This window comes from Phyllobates terribilis, unplaced genomic scaffold (genome assembly GCF_046119375.1).
Source record: "Phyllobates terribilis strain yellow unplaced genomic scaffold, ASM4611937v1 Scaffold_4__5_contigs__length_816908805, whole genome shotgun sequence".
In the NCBI taxonomy this organism is placed as follows: domain Eukaryota; kingdom Metazoa; phylum Chordata; class Amphibia; order Anura; family Dendrobatidae; genus Phyllobates; species Phyllobates terribilis.
In genome coordinates, this window is record NW_027362764.1 from 550,325,510 (window position 1) to 550,348,821 (window position 23,312).

At 41.0% G+C, this 23,312-nt stretch overlaps 1 protein-coding gene across 2 annotated transcripts in view; it reads right to left on the minus strand.

Annotated features, from left to right (window-relative positions):
- Positions 1 to 23,312, minus strand: part of LOC141265647 (cadherin-7) — a 471,557-nt gene that overhangs the window by 76,190 nt on the left and 372,055 nt on the right. For both annotated transcript variants that reach the window (XM_073678971.1, XM_073678972.1), the window contains exon 7: positions 9,397 to 9,650. In XM_073678971.1, the coding sequence (XP_073535072.1) occupies positions 9,397 to 9,650 (254 nt within the window). The remainder of the gene's footprint in view (positions 1 to 9,396; positions 9,651 to 23,312) is intronic.

The following is a 23,312-nucleotide window of genomic DNA, read 5'->3' on the forward strand; positions in this document are numbered from 1 at the left end:
ATCGACATTCATTAGGTTTACATAGAACATGTCATTCTGCTATGGTTCATTGTTTATAATCTATAGGCAATTAAAGTAAACAGCTTATATCTTTTAATTAGTACACACTCATTATCAGATTTACTTTATGTAACCATGTAAAGAACGGTCAGTGCACTATTATCATTTTGTTCTAAGAGCAGCTTTTGATTTAATGTTCTCCTCTCTTGTAGTAAATATTCTGTAGATACATTTATCTTTAGAAAATAATATAGGATAGCATAGATAGCATACACAGATCATGAAAAGGCAAGGAGAATACATAATCATCATTAAAGGTGGTAATTTATGGACATTTATGATTTTATTTCTTTGCCTATGTGAATTGGATGGGTTCTTATCGACATCTGGTGAGAATTTCATGTCAATAGTACCTTTAGAAATATACTATATATACAGTTATGCTCAAAAGTTTACATGCTCAGGCAGAATTTTTGCTTTCTTAGCCTTATTTCAGAGAATATGAATGATAACAAAAAAAACTTTCTCCACTCATGGTTATTGGTTGGGTGAAGCCATTTATTGTCAAACTACTTTGTTTTCTCTTTTTAAATCTTAATGATAACCAAAAACATCCAAATGACCCTGATCAAAAGTTTACCTACCCCAGTTCTTAATACCGTGTATTGCCCCCTCTAACATCAATGACAGCTTGAAGTCTTTTGTGGTAGTTGTGGATGAGGTTCTTTAATTTCTCAGATGGTAAAGCTGCCCATTCTTCTTGGCAAAAAGCCTCCAGTTCCTGTAAATTCCTGGGCTGTCTAGCATGAACTGCAAGCTTGAGATCTCCCCAGAGTGGCTCAATGATATTGAGGTCAGGAGACTAAGATGGCCACTCCAGAACCTTCACTTTGTTCTGCTGTAGCCAATGACAGGTCAACTTGGCCTTGTGCTTTGAATTGTTGTCATGTTGGAACGTCCAAGTAAGTCCCATGCTCAGCTTCCGGGCTGATGAGTGCAAATTTGCCTCCAGTATTTGCGGATAACGTGATGAATTCATCTTTCCTTCAACTTTTACCAAGTTTCCTGTGCCTATGTAGCTCACACATCCCCAAAAAATCAGGGATCCACCTTCATGCTTTACTGTAGGAATGGTGCTCCTTTCATCATAGGCCTTATTGACCTCTCTCCAAATGTAACGTTTATGGTTGTGGCCAAAAAGTAAAATTTTTGTCTCATCACTCCAAATTACCTTCTTCCAGAAGTTTTGAGGCTTGTCTCTGTGCTGTTTGGCGTATAGTAGGCGAGATATTTTGCGGCATTTGCGCAGTAATGTCTTTCTTCTGGCGACTCGACCATGCAGCACATTTTTCTTCAAGTGCTTCCTTATAGTGCATCTTGAAACAGCCACATTGCTAGTTTTCAGAGAGTCCTGAATTTCAGCTGATGTTATTTGTGGGTTATTCTTCACATCCTGAACAATTTTCCTGGCAGTTGTGGCTGAAATTTTGGTTGGTTTACTTGATCGTGGTTTGGTTTTTACAGAGCGCCTGATTTTCTATTTGTTAATCACAGTTTGAATGCTGCTGACTGGCATTATCAATTCCTTGGATATTTTTTTGCATCCCTTTCCTGTGTTATACAGTTCAACTACCTTTTCCCTTAGATCCATTGACAATTCTTTTGCTTTCTCCATGACTCATAATCCAGAAACATCAGTGGCTGGATGAAAGATGCAAGAGTCTGTCTGGATCCCAGAAATATACAGTACATACATATGCATACAGTACATATAAAATATATATTCATATAAAGTTAAAAAATGGAGGCAGCACACAGATTAGAATCATATACAAATTGGTGATTTAATAGCCCATAGTGGCGGTGATATTTTGGTTCAAATTGTGATAACCTTTTTATAGCTTGAGAAAGGTTCTCACTTTTTGAACTGAAACAATGCAGCCACTATGGGCTAATAAATCACATTTTTTTCTATGATTATAATAGATGTTCTGCCTTCATCTTTAACTGTATAATGAAAGAATGGTAATTGCTTGGGAGGCTTGGCAACCTTAAATTTCTTTTGCTGGTGCTGTTTCACTTTTTCTTTTTCTGCATATATATATGTATATATATACAGTGCTGGCCAAAAGTATTGCCACCCCTGCAATTCTGTCAGATAATACTCAGTTTCTTCCTGAAAATGATTGCAATCACAAATTCTTTAGTATTATTCTCTTCATTTAATTTGTCTTCAATGATAAAAAACACAAAAAGAATTGTCCTAAAGCCAAATTGGATATAATTCCACACCAAACCTAAAAAAGGGGGTGGACAAAAGTATTGGCACCCTTTGAAAAATCATGTGATGCTTCTCTAATTCATGTAATTAACAGCACCTAACAGGTGTTGGCAATAACTAAATCACACATGCAGCAGTTAACATGGATTAAAGTTGACTCAACCTCTGTCCTGTGTCCTTGTGTGTACCACCTTGAGCATGGAGAAAAGAAAGAAGACCAAAGAACTGTCTGAGGACTTGAGAAATCAAATTGTGAGGAATCATGAGCAATCTCAAGGCTACAAGTCCATCTCCAAAGACCTGAATGTTCCTGTGTCTTCCGTGCGCAGTGTCATCAAGAAGTTTAAAGCCTATAGCACTGTGGCTACCTCCCTAGATGTGGACGGAAAAGAAAAATTGACGAGAGATTTCAACTCAAGATTGTGCGGATGGTGGATAAAAAACCTCGACTAACATCCAAACAAGTTCAAGCTTCCCTGCAGTCCGAGGGTACAACAGTGTCAACCCATACTATCCGTCGGCGTCTGAATGAAGAGGGACTGTATGGTAGGATACCCAGGAAGACCCCACTTCTTACCCCGAGACTTAAAAAAGCCAGGCTGGAGTTTGCCAAAACTTACCTGAGAAAGCCTAAAACGTTTTGAAAGAATGTTCTCTGGTCAGATGAGACAAAAGTAGAGCTTTTTGGGAAAAAGCATCAACATAGAGTGTACAGGAAAAAAAAAGAGGCGTTCAAAGAAAAGAACACGGTCCCTACAGTCAAACATGGCGGAGGTTCCCTGATGTTTTGGGGTTGCTTTGCTGCCTCTGGCACTGGACTGCTTGACCGTGTGCATGGCATTATGAAGTCTGAAGACTACCAACAAATTTTGCAGCATAATGTAGGGCCCAGTGTGAGAATGCTGGGTCTCCCTCAGAGGTCATGGGTCTTCCAGCAGGACAATGACCCAAACACACTTCCAAAAGCACTATAAAATGGTTTGAGAGAAAGCACTGGAGACTTCTAAGGTGGTCAGCAATGAGTCCAGACCTGAATCCCATAGAACACCTGCGGAGAGATCTCAAAATGGCAGTTTGGAGAAGGCACCCTTCAAATATCAGGGACCTGGAGCAGTTTGCCAAAGAAGAATGGTCTACAATTCCAGCAGAGCATTGTAAGAAACTCATTGATGGTTACCGGAAGCGGTTGTTCGCAGTTATTTTGGCTAAAGGTTGTGCAACCAAGTATTAGGCTGAGGGTGCCAATACTTTTTTCTGGCCCATTTTTGGAGTTTTGTGTGAAATGATCAATGATTTGATTTTTGCTTCATTCTCTTTTGTGTTTTTTCCTTGCAAGCAAATTAAATGAAGAAAATAATACCAAAGAATTTGTGATTGCAATCATTTTCAGGAAGAAACTAAGTATTATCTGACAGAATTGCAGGGGTGCCAATATTATATATATAGATACACATATATATATATATATATATACATATATATATATATTTATTTACTTTTATTTTTCAACCTTACTTTTATCATGCTCAGAAATTTTGAGAAACCTTGCGACCATAATAAATGTTTTTAAAAGGCTAATTTGACTTGTTTCAAATGAATTAGTTGTGAATCAAATTTATTAACCAAATTTGAGTGTATTTTGGTGGATTATCTCATTTCTCATGGGATCCTTACTAATCCAGAGAGTGAAGAGACCACAGCACTAGTTTAGCACTGGGCTTCAATGGTGCCGTGTTGCTTTACCGTGCATAGTCGTGGGAACTTCACGGATAAAAAATAAATGGCATCTCTGTGGTTACTATTTAAATGAGTAAAACAATTTTAAAAAATAACTTACTGGCTTAAAAAAATTAAATATCTTCCTTCATCTACTTCCCAAAAATAGAGAATTAACCCATGTAGAAAGGAAATTATGACTATACCTGTATGTTCTGTCTGATGGCAATGCTGCATTTTCACAGTCTTTCATTAAAAAAAAATGTTTTTATTCCACTACACTATAATTTTATTGGTTATCCAGTGTAATGCTCTCAGTGAAATTTAACAAGCTGATAAGCTAATATTCGGATTCAGTTAGTAGCAAAAGAAATACGCCGCAGACCATAAGACGCTCCCCAAATTTTGGAGAGGAAAATGGGAAAAAACATTTTTTAATAAAATGGTGTTGTGTCTTATAGTCCACATTTACGGTAGCTTACCGGTGGTGGGAGAGCGATTGCAGTGGAGCGGGGTCCCAGGACGCAGGATCACTGCTGCTGGAATCTGGTGGTGGCGGCAGGAGTGGGACAATTCTGCGGGCTCTGGTCTGGGAAGAGGGAGTGATCATTGGTGCGAGGCTGCGTCAGGCTCCAGGCTTTCAGAAAATATTCCCACTCTTCCCATCGTTTTCACTGCTGTGGACTTCGGGAAAATGGCCACCAGAGGTGACTCATGGGCATTTTGAGATCTTGGGAGAGGAGATATTGGGAGCTCAATCTATGCATACACCACCTCCGACGGCCATTTTCCCGGAGTCAACTGCAGTGAAAATTATGGGAAGTGCGGGGACTACGCCAACATTTTGTGAAATCCCGGGGCCCACAATAGCCTGCACTGCCAAACACCCCCTTCTGGCAGCCCGGGGTCAGCAGCATTGCCCCACTCCTGCCACCTCCAGCTTCCTGCAGCAGCGACCCTGCCTTCTGGGACCCCACTTCACCGCAGCCACAGCCCCCCTAAGCTACATTCAGATTATTAAATGCACCCCCATTTTCACCAAAAAAATTTTGGGAAAAAAGTGTGTCTTATAATCCAAAAAACAAGATAATATGTGTTTGAGACACTTTTCTTCATCATGCTCAAAAATGGGCATGATATGCTGTAAAAGTGCCTGACTTAGTAAAAAAAAGAGTATGGCCTAAAATACGGCTTTTATAAACCCTAACCATTGTCTCTTTGTGCATTGACAGACAATCAAAACATGCATTTTGTAACACTTGGAAAGCCACCGTTTAAGATCAATACCCTGCACCAAAGGGATACAGTTTCACTATTTTGCAGTGATGAGAAGATTAAGGATATCAAGACAGCTTCTGCTTATGGCATTTGTCATAATGAGTTAGCAATGGTGGGATATGTGCCATCATATTCATTATTATATGTATTTTATTTCCTTTTTATCATATGCTGAGATAAATAGCTCAGTATTGTATTAGGAGACATAGCCTTTGGTAATTGTATGTAATACCTTCTACTTGACAACAATAGGAGTATGCACAGTAACACAATAGGCTCTAATGCGTGTTTAGACTCAGTACAATCAATTTATCTGCTAATTCCTTTGTTCATTATGCTGTCAGTTCTTGTGCTATGTCAAATGGTAAAAGTAAAAGATAATATATGGTGATTTCACACTATGTAGAGCGTTTGCACAGTTGATGCTTTTCTCAATTTCACATGTCAATGTGTCTACCATTTTGTGGCCTGAAGGAAACCTTTTACAATGAGAAATAATTTAATTTTCCCCATGAGCACATGATCAATGAGGCAAAAATTAAAGTTTTGAGCCTGAAACATAGATTGTGACCTAAATGTTAAAGCATAAGCAACATCTACAACGCCATTAAGTGCCTGTTGATGAGGTTACATTTTTGCATTGATGGTTTATTTTTAGACGTTCTGAGATAGAATAGTACTACTTTTATCATCTATTGGGAAAATTAAAATTGACAATGATATGTGACCATCAAAGTGGGAAATGTAAGATAGTTCAATTATACAAAATGACAGCTCAATATCTTAAAGAGGACTTGGGTTGAGTTTACACTTGTTCAGGCACTCAAAAATCATCCTAATTTCTATAAACATTCTGCTGCTTTCAACTTTCTCTCCTTCCCTATTATTAATAACACAAGGCTGCTTATAGATTAAAATATTAATGAAAAAAGACTTGGCATTACTTATCATTGATAGGGCTGTATTCGTGATGTCAAGTCAGCAACATTTGACTACTGCAGTCATTCTGATTGCTTAGTGGTCATGTTGAGGTTGATGGCACAAAAAGTTTTCCGTAGGTAAGTAATACTCTTTTTAAAGGGAATCTGTCACCAGGCTTTTGCTACCTCATTTAAGAGCAGCATAATGTAGGAAAAGAGACCCTGATTCCAGCGATGTGTCACTTAGTTTACTGGGTGCAGCAGTTCTGACACAATCAGAGTTCTTAGATGTAGCAAAAGGAGAACTCAGAAAGCTAACCCTGCCCATGCCAGGCTCTCTATGTACATTGTATATTGACAGTGAGCTGCTTATCAGAGCAGGGAGCATGGTCAGTCTAACACTCTGGGCAGGGATAATATCCTGGTGATAAAACTTTAATTTTAAGTAAAAAACATAACACAGCCTGATAAGTGACACATCCCTGAATTTAGTGTTTTAACCTATACATCATGATGTCCTCATATTACATAGAAAAAAACAGCTGACAGATTCACTTTAATTTTAAACTATAATTTGCCTAATCTGAATGCACTGACTTTGCCACCAAGTCTATGAATGTCCATCAGACATATTTGAAAAAAAAAAGGTTTAAAAAACCCTCCCATGGGCGCTGACTTTCTCGAGGCAAAGCAAGATCTGAGACCAAGAATTGCAGTATGTAGATTAGCTCATTATTGGAAACCCTGATGCTTTTGGTTAATTCATAAATAATTGAATCATGTTAATTTCCTATGAGAACTGATGTAGCACTCCCTTCGACTATTGCTGCATCCCAGCAGACTGTGTTCGCTACTGTGACTATCCTGCTCTAGGTCCCGATCTGTCTCAAGCAGTGGAGCTTTCATTATAAGGGTTGTAGGGGTAGCAAATGCTCTTTAGTGCTGCGAGAACACACATTCCTCTCTGCCACAAGAGAAGACATACAGTTGAAACCAGAAGTTTACATACACTATATAAAAAGATTCATAGGCATGTTTTTCTCAATATCTAACATGTAATCAGAATAAATCTTTCCCGTTTTAGGTAATTAGGATTAGCATAACTTTTAATATTTGCCAAATGCCAGAATAATGAGAGAGAGAGAATGTTTTAAGGCATTTTTATTACTTACTGTAAAGTCAAAAGTTTACATACATTTCATTAGTATTTGGTACGATTGCCCTTAAACTGAATGACTTGGGTCAAACATTTGGGACATCCTTCCACAAGCTTCTCACAATAGTTGGTCGGAATTTGGGCCCATTCCTCCTGACAAAACTTGTGTAACTGATCCAGGTTTGTTGGTCGCCTTGCTCGCACCTGCCTTTTCAGCTTTGCCCATAAATTTTCTATAGGATTGAGATCAGGGCTTTGTGATGGCCACTCCAAAACATTTACTTTGTTATCCTTAAGCCAGTTTGTTACTATTTTGGCAGTATGCTTCAGGTTATTGTCAATTTGGAAGACCCATTTCCGCCTAAGTTTTAACGTCCTGGCTGATATCTTGAGATGTTGCTCCAGTATTGCCACATAATCTTCTTTTCTCATGATGCCATCTATTTTGTGAAGTGCACCTCATGCAACAAAACCACCCCAAAACATGATGCTGCCACCCCCGTGTTTCACAGTTGGGATGATGTTTTTAGGCTTCCAAGTTTCTCCCTTTTTCCTCCTAATGTAACGATGGTCATTGTGCCCAAAAAGCTCAATTTTAGTTTCATCAGGCAACAGGACATGTCTCTAAAAATTAAGGTCTTTGCTCCTGTGTGCATTTGCAAACATTAATCTGGCTTTTTTATTTTTTTTTTTTGGCGTAATTGCTTCTTCTTGGCAGAGTGGTTTTTCAGCCCATGTTGATACAGTACTTGTCTCAATGTGGATATTGAAACAATCTTATCAGCTTCTGCCATCATCTTCACAAGGTCTTTTGCTTTTGTCCTTGGGTAGATATGCACATGTCGGATCAAAGCACATTCATCTCAGGGACACAGAACCTGTCTCCTTCCTGAGCGATATGATGGCTGGACATTCCCATCTTGTTTTTACTTGCGTAAAATTGTTTGTACATATGAACGAGGCACCTTCAGGTATCTTGAAATTGTACCCAAGGATGAGCCAGACTTGTGCAAGTCCACAATTCTCTTCCTGATATCTTGGCTAATTTCTTTAGACTTTCCCATGATGCTACACAAAGAAGCAGTGTGTTTCAGGTGTGCATTAAAATACATCCACAGGTGTGTCTCTAATTAACTCAGTTGCCGAAAAAACTATCAGAAGCTTACAAACACATGACATCATCATATGGGCAGTCCAGAATTGTTTAAAGAGATAGCAGTCTTAGTGTATGTTAATTTTTGACTTTGCAGTAAGTAATAAAAATGCCTTAAAACATTCTCTCTCTTTCATTATTCTGGCATTTGGCAAATATTAAAAATTATGGTAACCCTAATTGACCTAAAACGGGAAAGGTTTATTCTGATTTCATGTCAGATATTGAGAAAAACATGCATATGTGTCTTTTTATACAATGTATGCAAACTTCTGGTTTCAACTGTATGTATGAGAAATAGCACATGGTTGGGTTATAGATTTTGTAATGGGTGCAAGAGCTTTGCTGAGCAGAACCAATTTAGCTAATGAAATTATATTTGGGAATTGTCTATACAGTAATGCACATCTCAAATATATTGCCCTGTGAACATACGTACCTATGCTTTAAATATTCAAAGTAAATTTATGGATTTCATGAATGAATGAGGAAGCTAAGTAATATTACTATTACTATTAATATGAATATATGTATGTAGTCTATCATCTCATTAGGTCATGTTATCCTCATATTCGGATAGATTCTCATTTCATTTTGTAGTTCTTCTGACAGAAAGATTGATGCTACTAGTTTAATGCATATATATATATATGACGAATGAATGTCACAACGAGAACATTCACACAGTAGGAACATTTACAAAACATTTATGGAAGCCAAGACTTAATTAACATTTTTGTATACCGAATGTGGTCTATTTCAGTGATAAATCCGGTTGCTCTCGTGATGTTGATTAGAAAATAGGGTCAGAGCCTGCATTATTGTCATTCGCAGCAAGTGATTGCCTTTTTTTGGCATGAAAATAATGAAAGATAGTCAAAAATAATCGTACCTCACAGGGCTGTGTGAAGAATCTGGGTCGTGCGCTGTTACTGTTCCTATACTGCTGCCTATTTTTGCTGCTTCAGACTCCACCATTGTATATAACAGTTGAGAAAATACTGGAGGTTCATCCACATCTTCTACAGTAATTTTCACTGTTGTTGTATCCATAAACGGACCAACGCTGAGAAATCGATTGTCCACATGTTTATTTGAGGCTTCTATTCTCAGTGAATAGCTGGATTTTGTTTCATAGTCCAGCTCCTGTAAAAAGAACAAAAAAAGAGCATAAGGAAAATACTGGAGAATAAAATGAATCCCCCCCCCAAAAAAAAATATATATATATTTTTGCAAAATAACATAATTTACTAAAAAATATAAATCATTTAAAGATGTGTTTCTATTGTTACATGAAAATTGTGCATATAAGGCTTTGTTCACATCTCATTTTTAAAACATGGCAATTATGCTTGGCAAGCTATTGGCAAGCAAGCTGAATTTATCCATAGGCTACCATATTAAATGTACAGTATATTCTGGATGAAAGTTCTTGTAGGATATAATGGTGCAATTCGGTATATTTTTCTCCTACTTTTACTGTACAGTATAGAAAAGTGTATGCTACAAGTATATTTGCTGGTATATGATTATACAATGGAAGTAGGCATGGGTGAATATCCCAAAATTCATTTGGGGCAGAATAGCTTTAATTATCTAGCAGAATCGTATATACCCCAAAATACATTTTTTATGCTCATAGGTCTCTGCAGACCCTAAATCAACATAAATGGAGGACCAGGGTGGGGTTAAAAACCATACAAGATTATACCCAACTGTACTACATTTACTACAGCTTCCTACCCAGCCCTTTACTTGCCTCAAATTGATCTAAGAATCAGCATTCACTCTTCCCTCTTTAGTCCTGATTGTCTAGCCTGGACGTAGCATCACATGGGGCCACCATTTTGCTGGACTCATTCAAGTCAAATCTCCAAAAATTTTAAATTCTGCCGAATCAGAATTTTTTGAAGAAATTTGGAACACATTCGAAAGTCAATGGCTAACCTATGCCATTCTATGTCTATAAAGTACCATACATCAGAAGCTTCTGGCGGAGGTGTAAAATAGGGAATGTTACCAAAATACTGAAGTACCAATTCTCAAAACAGGTGCTGGCTGTTAGCTGGATCTGAAATTGGGCCAGAATCAACAGTGGATTCTGTGGTCTCCCATTTTAGTCCAGCTGGGGCAGATGCTGCTCAGCATCACCATCGTTCCCAATGCCTAGCTAGTGCACGAGATGTACAAGCTGTTTCTCGGGTCTTTGTTCCTAGTAGTGTTAAGCATAGGTTGCGGAGGGGAACAGGGTTGCCACAGCCTAAGTCCAGGGTGCACAGTACTAAGCATGCCCGTGACATGGTGACCATGATTGGTGGTTTGGTGTCAGCTGATCCGGTGACCTGGTACCGCCTGATTGGCCGCGGGTGACGTCATCAGTAGTGCGACCAATTATGCAACTGTGGGCAGGGTTTAGTCTTTAAATAGCCCGACCACAAGCATGGCAGTGTGCTCTGATCATTCTGTTTAGGTTGTGTTCTTGTGTGGATGCTTGTCTGTTTGGGCTCCACGTGCTCCCTAGCTGCTCTCTCCATGACCTGCCGATGCCAGAGTTCACTCGGCTGATTAGCACAGGTCGCTTAGGCAGGCTCCACGTGCTCCCTAGCTGCTCTCTCTGTGACCTGCCGATGCTAGAGTTTGCTCGGCTGATTAGCACAGGTCGCTTAGGCAGGCTTTGATGTGCTTAGGCAGGTAGTTCCCGTTTGGCAGTCTGGCTCTGGCAAGGGGGTTGCTATACACCCCGAGCAGACTGCGGGTTCCGTATGCCTGGCAATGACTGTTAGCCACTTGGAGAGTTACTCCGCAGGCCGATCACACACTGGCTGGGAGCACGTACACTCCGGCGTGAGTCACACACACTTCCTAGCGCCTGCTGTGTAGTCTCTGTGCAGTCAACAGCGCTACGGCGACGTTATTTGTCGCACATCTCCCATGCAGTTAACGGAGATATTGGGAATCCTTTCCCATCTCGGCGTGTAGTAACACTAGGGGAATTTATACTTTAGTTGGTTGTTTTACATTCTTTCCCAGTGGGTGTTCGGCCGCAGTCTCCTAGGCAGCATCGCGGACCCCGGGATTGGTTGCTTTCCATTTTAATAAAGTTGTTTCAACCATCCCCTTAACAGTATCAGAGCGCCAGAGTCTAGCCGAACATGGCTGACAACCAGCAATTGCAGCGCTATATACAACAACTTTAGGCCAGACTTAGGACTCTGGAACAAACTGACCCGGTTGCTGATCTCACTGCAGTAGCTACCCAGGCAGCTTCACAGGCGGCAAATCTTGTTAACACGGCTGCGGTGAATGCTGCGGCAGCAGCTATTGCCCCATTACCCCGTTTTGCTATCCCGGGAAAATTTTCTGGCGACAGAAGATCCTGCAGAGGTTTTATTAATCTGTGGTCCATTCAGTTAGAGATGATGGAGACACGGTTCCCCTCCGAAAGGGCCAAAGTGGGTTTTGTCATCTCGTTACTTTCTCACAGGGCTTTGGAGGGGGCTACCCCTCTGTGGGAGCGGAATGACCCGGTAGTGGCTAATGCGGGTCTCTTTCTTAGAGCCATAAAGAGTGTTTTCCTAGGTCTTCAGGTCATGCATGATATGGCTCTTAAGCTTCTTGAGTTGGTCCAGGGTTCGGCCACCGCCAGCCACTATGCCATCCAGTTCACAACCTTAGCGGCAGAATTGGATTGGTCTGAGCGGTCGCTAATCCCGGTGCTCTGGAAGAGTCTGGCTGGGCATATTAAAGATGCTCTAGCTACCAGAGAAATTCCAACCTCTCTGGAAGAGTTAATCACTCTCGCTAACCGAATAGATTTGCGTCATGCAGAACGCAAGTTAGAGCTGGAGGTCTCCAGAGCTCGGTTACGGATGGCAACTTCTTTCTCTTGACCTACACTACAGACCTAAAGTTTGGACACACCTTCTCATTTAAAGATTTTTCTGTATTTTCATGACTATGAAAATTGTACATTCACACTGAAGGCATCAAAACTATGAATTAACACAAGCGGAATTATATACTTAACAAAAAAGTGTAAAACAACGGAAAATATGTCTTATATTCTAGGTTCTTCAAAGTAGGCACCTTATGCTTTGATGACTGCTTTGCACACTCTTGGCATTCTCTTGATGAGCTTCAAGAGGTAGTCACCGGAATTGGTCCTCCAACAATCTTGAAGGAGTTCCCAGAGATGCTTTGCACTTGTTGGCCCTTTTGCCTTCACTCTGCGGTCCAGCTCACCCCAAACAATCTCGATTAGGTTCAGGTCGGGTGACTGTGGAGGCCAGGTCATCTGGCGTAGCACCCCATCACTCTCCATATTGGTCAAATAGCCCTTACACAGCCTGGAGGTGTGTTTGGGGTCACTGTCCTGTTGAAAAATAAATGATGGTCCAACTAAACGCAAACCGGATGGAATAGCATGCCGGTGCAAGATGCTGTGGTGGTCATGCTGGATCAGTATGCCTTCAATTTTGAATAAATCCCAAACAGTGTCACCAGCAAAGCACCACCACACCATCACACCTCCTCCTCCATGCTTCACGGTGGGAACTAGGCATGTAGAGTCCATCCGTTCACCTTTTCTGCGTCGCACAAAGACACGGTGGTTGGAACCAAAGATCTCAAATTTGGACACATCAGACCAAAGCACTTTCCACTGGTCTAACATCCATTCTTTGTGTTCTTTAGCCCAAACAAGTCTCTTCTGCTTGTTGCCTGTCCTTAGCAGTGATTTCCTAGCAGATATTTTACCATGAAGGCCTGCTGCACAAAGTCTCCTCTTAACAGTTGTAGAGATATGTCAGCTGCTAGAACTCTATGTGGCATTGACCTGGTCTATAATCTGAGCTGCTGTTAACCTGCGACTTCTGAGGCTGGTGACTCGGATAAATTTATCTTTAGAAGCAGAGGTGAGTCTTGGTCTTCCTTTCCTGGGGCGGTCCTCATGTGAGCCAGTTTCTTTGTAGTGCTTGATGGTTTTTGCAACTGCACTTGGGGACACTTTCAAAGTTTGCCCAATTTTTCACATTGACTGACCTTCATTTCTTAACGTAATGATAGCCACTCATTTTTCTTTACTTAGCTGCTTTTTTCTTGCCATAATACAAATTCTAACAGTCTATTCAGTAGGACTATCAGTTGTGTATCCACCTGACTTCTGCACAACACAACTGATGGTCCCAACCCCATTTATAAGGCAAGAAATCCCACTTATTAAACATGACAGGGCACACCTGTGAAGTGAATACCATTTCCGGTGACTACCTCTTGAAGCTCATCAAGAGAATGCCAAGAGTGTGCAAAGCAGTCATCAAAGCAAAAGGTGGCTACTTTTAAGTGTTTCGCACTTTTTTGTTAAGTATATAATTCCACATGTGTTAATTCATAGTTTTGATGCCTTCAGTGTGAATGTACAATTTTCAAAGTCATAAAAATACAGAAAAATCTTTAAATGAGAAGGTGTGTCCAAACTTTTGGTCTGTACTGTATTTTCAAACCTGCGGCTCCCGACCCGGAGTCTGAGGCTATGGATATATCCCGGACTAAGTCTAGGTCCCCTCGTTTCCGACCAGCACATCTCTTTTAGTATCCCATTAATAAGGGTTCCAAGCGGTCGGGAAACGAGTGTGTTTAACCGCCGTTGGAGGAGGTGTGTTAGATTCTGGGGCTTCTTCCTCCAAATTATTGTATGAGGTGACGTTGCTCTTCGGAACAACCACGGTTACTGCCAAGGCATGGGTGGATTCTGGCGCCGATGGCAATTTTTTGTCATCAACGTTTGCCCTGAAGCACGCCATTCCTATGGAGTTACTTCCAAAACCAATGAACATTAGAGTAGTCAACGGTTCACTGCTGGACACGCAAATCTCTCACCATATTGTTTCCTCAGGGTCACCGGGAGGTTATCTCCTTTCTTTTGATTCCCGGTGGATTGGATGAGGTGCTATTGGGTTTTCCATGGCTACGTTGTCACACTCCACACATTGACTGGAATATGGGGAGAATTTCTTCCTGGGGTAAGAGTTGTGTTTCTCAGTGTATGGTTACAGTCGCCCGGAGGGTAGTCTCAGAGCCTTCTACCGACTTGGCCGCTCTTCCTGTCCAATATCAGAGTTTTGCAGATGTCTTTTCCAAAAAGGCTGCAGAGACTTTACCTCCCCACCGACCGTATGACTGTCCTATTGATTTAGCCCCCGGCACGGAGCCTCGCGGTAGGGTTTATCCTCTGTCTGTCCCCGAGACACAGGCCATGTCAGATTATATCAAAAAGAACCTGGCTCGGGGTTATCAGAAAATCGGTTTCTCCTGCTGGAGCTGTTTTTTTCTTCGTCCAGAAGAAAGAGGGTGATTTACGTCCCTGCATTGATTACAGAGGACTAAATGCCATCACCATCAAAAATAAATACCCTCTGCCCCTTATCTGTTTGACAGGTTGCGAGGGGCTAACATCTTCACAAAATTGGACCTGTGAGGGGCATATAATCTCGTGCGAATCCGTGAGGGTGACGAGTGGAAAATGGCTTTTAACACTCGTGATGGTCATTATGAGTACCTCGTCATGCCCTTCGGGTTATGCAATGCCCCCGCTGTTTTTCAGGATTTTATCATCGATATCTTTCGAGATTTGCTGCTATCTTCTGCGGTAGTCTATCTTGATGACATTCTTATATTTTCCCCGGACCTCTCCACACACAGAGAGGATGTTCGCAGAGTTTTCAAACGCTTGCATGCAAATTCTCTGTATTGTAAGCTGGAGAAATGCCAGTTCGAACGGGAGTCTCTACCGTTCCTGGGTTACATCATATCCAGTAAGGGATTGGCCATGGACCCACAAAAGTTGGTGGCGGTACAGAACTGGCAGGAGCCCCATTCCCTTAAGGCGGTGTAACGCTTCATGGGGTTTGTCAACTACTACTGGCAGTTCATACCACATTTTTCCACACTGGTGGCTCCTTTGGCCGCTTTAACGAGGAAGGGTGCAAATCCCAAGAATTGGTCTAAGGAGACATCTGAGGCGTTCCGGGAGATTAAATCCTATTTTTCTAGAGCTCCCATTCTCCATCGCCCGGATGTTGACACACCATTCTTTCTGGAGGTGGACGCTTCCTCTGTAGGAGCAGGAGCAGTACTCTGTCAAAAGAACGAACAGGGTTGACGAAGACCATGTTTTTTCTTCTTCAAGACCTTCTCTCCAGCAGAGAGGAATTACACGATTGGGGACAAAGAATTACTTGCTATTAAGATACCTCGGAGTGGAGGTACCTCTTGGAGGGAGCTAAACAACCTTTTGTGGTATATTCCGATCATAAGAATCTCTCGTACCTACAGACGGCGCAGCGTCTTAACCCGAGGCAGGCCCGGTGGGCCTTTTTCTTTTCCCGATTTAATTTTTTCATTCACTTTCTAAAAGGGGAGAAGAACCCTTGGGCGGACGCTTTGTTCCGGCCTATGGATACAGTTGAGGACGAGGACGAGCCCAGGCTTATCGTCCCTCCGGAGAGTATGCGGATGGTAGCTCCAGTGTCCCTAAACCAGGTGTCTCCCAGGAGGACGTTCGTTCCTCCTAATCTATAAAATGAGGTGCTCTCCTGGGCACATGCCTCTATATCAGTGGTCATTTTGGGGTCAAATGTACCACGGAGTTTCTCCAATGGTCATATTGGTGGCCTCGGTTGCCCCAGGACGTTAAGGAATACGTTCAAGTGTGTGTCTCCTATGCGAGAAATAAACCGTCCCGTCAGAGGCAGGCTGGTCTTCTTCATCCGTTAACTGAGGCAGATAGACCTTGGGAGCAGGTTGGGATGGATTTCTTTGTCGAGTTACCTAAGTCCCGGGGAAACACGACAATTTGGGTGGTTTCTAACCATTTTTCTAAGATGGTTCACCTGGTTCCTCTCTCTAGGGTTCCTTCTTCCCGGGTTCTGGCATCACTGTTCATTCGTCACGCTTTCCATCTCCACGGAATGCCTGATAGGATTGTCTGTGATCGGGGTCCACAGTTTACCTCTCGGTTCTGGAGAGAATTGTGTAATTTGCTTAGCATTGAACTGAATCTTTCTATGGCCTATCACCTGGAGACCAATGGTCTGGTGAAACTCACTAACCAGATGCTTGTGACATACTTGCGCCATTTCGTTTCTGCCAACCATAATGATTGGGCGATATTGCTTCCTTGGGCAGAGTTTGCTCTAAACAATGCAGTGGCGGACTCCACAGGTCAGACTCCGTCTCTTCTGAATAATGGCCAGCATCCGCGTGTCCCGGTTCCTATGCCAGTTTCCTCTGGGGAACCTGGGGTCAGAGCTTGGGCTTTGGAGGCACGAGAGGTTTGAACCATAACCAGGATGCTATATTGGCTTCCAACAATCGGATGAGAGAGTCGGCTGACACTCATCGCCATGGAGCCCCCGTATTCTCTCCGGGCGACAGGGTGTGGCTCGCGGCTCGCAATATCAGAGGACATGGGGAATCTGCTAAGTTTGCTCCCCGTTTTATTGGCCCTTTCAAAATTTTGGCCCAAGTAAATCACGTAGTGTACCGTTTACAGTTACCACGACACCTGAAGATTCACGACACTTTTCATGTGTCTCTCCTTAAGCCCGTTCGCCTGACAAAATTCTCTGAATCCCAACCTGCTTCAGACACTAGGGGTGATGATCTCAAGGTACAGGTGATTGTGGGGTCTAAGATGGTTCGTGGAAAAAAATATTACCTGGTACACTGGAGGGGTCATGGATCTGAGGATCGCTTCTGGGAACCGATGGACCACATTCATGCTCCTCTGCTCATTGAGGAATATGAGCATCAAGTGGAGGGGGATGATGTTAGGTGTCAGGCAGATCTGAAATTGGGTCAGAATCATCAGTGGATTCTGTGGTCTCCTATTCTGGTCCAGCTGGGGCAGATGCTGCTCAGCATCACCGTCGGTCCCAACGCCTAGCTAGTGCATGAGATGTACAAGCTGTTTCTTGGGTCTTTGGTCCTAGTAGTGTTAAGCATAGGTTGCAGAGGGGAACAGGGCTGCTACAGCCTAAGTCCAGGGTGCACTGCACTGAGCATGCCCGTGACATGGCGGACCGTGATTGGTGGTTTGGTGTCAGCTGATCCGGTTACCCAGTACTGTCTGATTGGCCGCGGGTGATGTCATCAGTAGTGAGACCAATTATGCGACTGTGGGCAGGGCTTAGTCTTTAAATTGCCTCACCACAAGCATGGCAGTGCACTCTGATCATTCCGTTTAAGTTGTGTTCTTGTGTGGATGCTTGTCTGTTTGAGCTCCACGTGCTCCCTAGCTGCTCTCTCCGTGACCTGCCAATGCCAGAGTTCACTCGGCTGATTAGCACAGGTCACTTAGGCAGGCTTCACGTGCTCCCTAGTTGCTTTCTCCGTGACTTGCCGATTCCAGAGTGCGCTCGGCTGAATAGCACAGGTCGCTTAGGCAGGCTTAGATGTGCTTAGGCAGGTAGTTCCCGTTTGGCAGTCTGGCTCTGGCTTGGTGTTGCTATACACCCTGAGCAGACTGCAGGTTCCGTATCCCTGGCACTGACTGTTAGCCATTTTGAGAGTTACTCCGCAGACCGGTCACACACCGGCTGGGAGCACGTACACTCCGGCGTGAGTCACACACACTTCCTAGCGCCTGCTGCGTAGTCTCTGTGCAGTCAACAGAGCTACGGCTACGTTATTTGTCGCACATCTCCCGTGCAGTTAATGGAGATATTGCGAATCCTTTCCCATCTCGGTGTGTAGTAACACTAGGGGGATTTATACCTTAGTTGGTTGTTTTACATTCTTTCCCAGTGGGTGTTCGGTCGCTTTCCATTTTAATAAAGTTGTTGCAACCATCCTCTTAACACTGGCCTATTCAATTAGCTCAGTGCACTGCACGGTACTAAACTATTTGTGAGGTTTGCCATATTAATGCAAAGTTTATTAGTGCCTGCATTATGCAAATAGCATTGAAGATAGGGCTTTGCAGGACACTATTCTTGGGATCATTGGGGATCCAACTGTTGATAGAGGTTAACTTGTGATTTGGCAACAATCTCTTTATGGTGCCATTTTATTTTTTTCTGGAATATTGTATATACTGTATACAAAAAAATGTATCTGACTAAGTGTCATCCAGTTACAGTAGATTTATCTGCCAATTGACTTTGTTAAAATATATAGTGTTCCTACAGTATTGCAGTCAGGGTTCACAACCGTCCAGAAATTCTAGGACATTTCGTAAAAATAAGTCACATTTTTGGCCTCTCCGTAAGAAAAAAATTTGACGAGTTTTTTAAGCTGAAGTAACTAATACAGATTATTATGATTGTAATTCTCATCATTTTACAGTTCACAGTGAATGCAGCTGATGTCTTCATATCAGAATTATGGGCTGTAGACATCGGTCACTCATAATGATTTATTATGGTTTTCCAATGTGTCCGTAAAAAATATAGTCAGGTTTTTCAGGTCATTTTGATAACCTGTCCAGAAAATATTAAAAGTCAAGTAGGCAAACCTGATTGCACTAGTAATATAGCAGGGTACACATCTTTTTCAAGCGTTATCTTACAAAATGGTGTCAGAAAGCTATTGGATAGGTCATAGTATCGATTTGGATCACTTTTATCTACATTCTTCTAATGGGGCCCACAGACAGATTTATAAAACTGTCTAAAAGTAAAACTTTGTTGCCATAGCGATCAATCAATGCTGTTATTTTTTTTTTAAATAATTTAACATTTATATTTTTACATTTTGCCGATCCAAATAGGGAATTAAAATGGACAAAATTTAAGGGAAGGATTAGATGTGCCCTATTGCCACACCAGATATCTTGATTTTGCTTTTATTCTTATTTTCATGAAATGATTGTCAAATATGAGTCAGCATTTCTCCAATGAGAACATTTTCTATTACGCTGAATATTTTGAGCATACAGTACATGACAATGAAAGCTAAAATATTTCATCATAAATCTCCATTTTACATGGCATTATCCTAAATAAGGGAAATATGACTTTACAATAGGAAATTTAACTTCAGACGAAGCAGCTCGGTGGCTCAGTGGTTATCCTTGTTGCTTTGCCGTGCTGGGGTCCTAGGTTTAAATACCATCAAGGACAACATCTGCAAGGACTTTGTATGTCCTCCCCGTGTTTGTGTGGGCTTCCTTAATGTTCTCTTGTTTCCTCCCACACTCCAAAGACATTTTGATAGATAATGTAGATTGTGAGCCCCAGAGGGGACAGTGATAATAAGATTGCATAAAAGTCTTCTGTGCACCACACAGGGCAGCATGGTGGCTCAGTTGTTATCACTGCAGCCTTGCAGCACTGAGGTCCTGGGTTCAAATACCACCAAGGACAACATCTGCAAGAAGTTTGTATGTTCTACCAGTGTTTGTGTGGGTTTCCTCTGGGCTCTGTGGTTTCCTCCCACACTCCAAAGACATATTGATAGAGAATGTTGATTGTGAGCCCCAATGGGGACCATGATAAAAATATCTGTAGAGGGCTGCAGGATATGATGGCCCTATATAAGAAATAAATAAAAATACCTCTGAATTTTAGTTTATTTGCTTATTTCTAATTATTATTACCTGAAACATCATAACATCTACCCATTTCTTCTTTATAGACTTAATCCCAATATTATTATCATAAAGGTAATGCAAAACAACTTACAGTACAGGATATGATATTTTATTATGTTAATTATGTTATTTACAAGGACAAATCCAATTAATATATATGAAGACCCCTACAGTAACATGCCTTAGATGTATTGTATCAAAGGATAGACCTAATCACTGACTCTTGGATATATTATACATTTTGAAAAAGAGGCTATAATATACAGCTTCCAAAAGTATGATAATAAGTTGTATGAAATATTAATATATTCTGAAATTATATTACATTATCATATATATGAAGTATGAAATATTAAATCATCTTTATACCATGTCATGGTATGTAATATACATACACACATATATATATATATATATATATATATATATATATATATATATATATACATATATATATATATATATATATATATATATATATATATATATATATATACAGTATATATATATATAATATATCCACGATATTAAAGTTGGAATACTAAGAAGGAAAAATCATGGAATTATGAAAATCATAGGATTGAATATGAGAGCACCATGTACAGAAATACTCGCACTTATACGCTCCTTGGAATGCTACCACTCAGGTTATTAATGGTTATCTGAGGAAAATTCTGCCATGTTGAATTCACTTGTGTATGCAAATAATCAAGATGCAAAAAAATGTCTCCTCTGACTCTTTGGAAAAAGGTCCATACCACTGCTTCCATTACCAAATCAATGTAACGCCTAGCCGTTAGTGTATCTGGAATGAAGACTAGAGGTGTCTGGCTATGGTAAATTATGCCACACCATAATCTCATGTGTAGGACTGGGGTGACAATCCTTCGTAAAGACCTCTTCATGGTGTTGCCCATGTGGTCACCAGACCAATATCTGTCAATTGTTTCTTCCAAGACATAAAGCGTGACTCAGTGCGGAATAGGATACATGTTGATCATATAATTCTTGGCTAGTTAGTCTTTCAGAGGTGGGGGAATGCACACTACAGAGACTGTCCTGATTAGCAGGGGTGGGGAGGATTCTTTGGATATTCAGTTGGGTGGCCACTGGGTACTAAATGCAGCACCATGAAAGCTAATATGACTATTAGTAGAATCTGTCAGGTATTAGACAGCTATTACCTGCTACAGATACTTGAAACCTGTTGTTCAACTCACCTAGCTTACAAGAGTAAGAAAATTATGTTTCCTGCTAGTAGAGACTAAAAATGTCTGAATAAAATGTAATTTTGTGTTCTAACAATGATCAATAAAACCTTTCCTGATATCTGCCTGTTGCTTTTTGTTCAGCCAGTTATACAATACTTCTACAATATGAAATCATTATCAGCTATACCTGGCATAAATATAGAGAGCAATTAACATCTTTTTTTTTCAATTTTTTTCTATTACTGCATCATTATTGAAAGAGTGGCATATTCACTGATCTTCATCCATTAACCTTTAGTTCACTCTTTTATCTGTCACCAGAACCTTAAAACTGACAATGTTTCACATTATGAGCAATAAAATACATATAAATCAATGTGGCCTTATCAGAGGATAATAATTTGCCATTAGCTAGTCTTCCATAGGCCTAAACTCTATTTTCTTGAGTGTTAGACATTAGTTGCACAATTTTACTGTCTAAAAGACTTCAGTATTTCCTGAAATCCATGTAGCTGTAAGGGGGAAGACCGGGGTGTAAGTAATTTCAGAACAAGGGATCTGGAACTATGGGGCCGTGCCGCTGGTTGCAGGGGGTAGTCAGAATGCGAGCACTGGAGTCAGGTGACCGGGAAGCTGGGGGCATGTACAGAGCAAGAGCTCAGGAGTAAGGTGACCGGGGAGCTGGGGGCATGACTAGGAAGAGGGAGAAAAAGGAGGTTTGTGTGGAAAAGCAGGCAGTTGACAGTTGGAGTCAAGCCCGACTAGAGGGAGAAGAGACGCAGGGTCCGTGGAGCTAAGCAAGTGAGGTGCAGTGTTATGGACTGGGGGCTCAGCGGGTCAAACTGGAGACCGCTTGCTGCCGCCAGAAGACAGAGCATTGTTTAGGCAGGGAAGCCAGAAGAAAATAACACCGGCATCAGCCGCCAACTGCCTTGTGGGGAATAAGAGTCAGCTAAGTGTAAAACTGCCGATTACAACCGTTTCGACTCTGCTACATTTAGCCAAACTGTGGATCATTGGTTATAGCCTGTTACCTGCTACTCCCCTTGTTGTCCCCATATTTCCCCTGTTATTCCCTGCGTGGAGATTGACCCTGTTACAATAAATCCCCCTCTGTTTATTAACCCTGAACTGGCTGCTCTGTGTTCTGTGTCATTGCATCTAAATTACCTGTGTCACATAGCTCTTATACTAGAGAATATTTATTTTTTTCTTTTACTCTTGCACTACCATTCTTTCTGATCATTTTCCAATGTAAACTTCACCCAAATAGTAATCACTTTGTTCTAGGTCCAAGTGCTCTGTTCACATGTCTGTCTATCCTTTCTGTTTGTCAGTTCCATTTAGAACAAACAGAGGAGATAAATCGAATTAGCATCCTACATATTCCTGTTTCAATCAGAAGCAGAGGAACCTTATTGATTTATATGAAGTGTGCCTGATTTCTGTTTTGTTTTAGAATGGAAGAAAAGTTCTGCATAGTGGACTTTTTCTTCTAAACGGAACAGACAAACGGAAAGGATAAACAGATATCTAAGCAAAGCCGCAGAGGCTTCACTCAGTCATCCTGTGTTTTATAGTTTCTAAATTTCCATAAATTTAATACAACACTGAACTTGGGCTTTATTCTGTATACATATGCACTTAGCTGTACAATTTTTATATTATATATCATGAATTGTCTATCTAAGGTCACTTGGTGAGAATTGTGATGACTAGAGATGAATAAATTTTTTACCTGACTTACTGTGTCATTGATTTGTGATTTTAATAAAATGTCGCTACCATTCAGATACATTAGGTGGAAAACTTTCCATCAGTTAATATGAGATAAACGACAAGTAAAGGACAACCAAAACACAAATTCTGCCATTTTTTCTTTTGATAGTCCTTCAATGCTCTTTGTTGGCATATGCTTGGAACAATTATTTTACACTATATATTTTTTCACTATTTTATTTTGCTAATTTTTTGCTTTTTTTTTTTTTTTTTATTAATTATTCTTA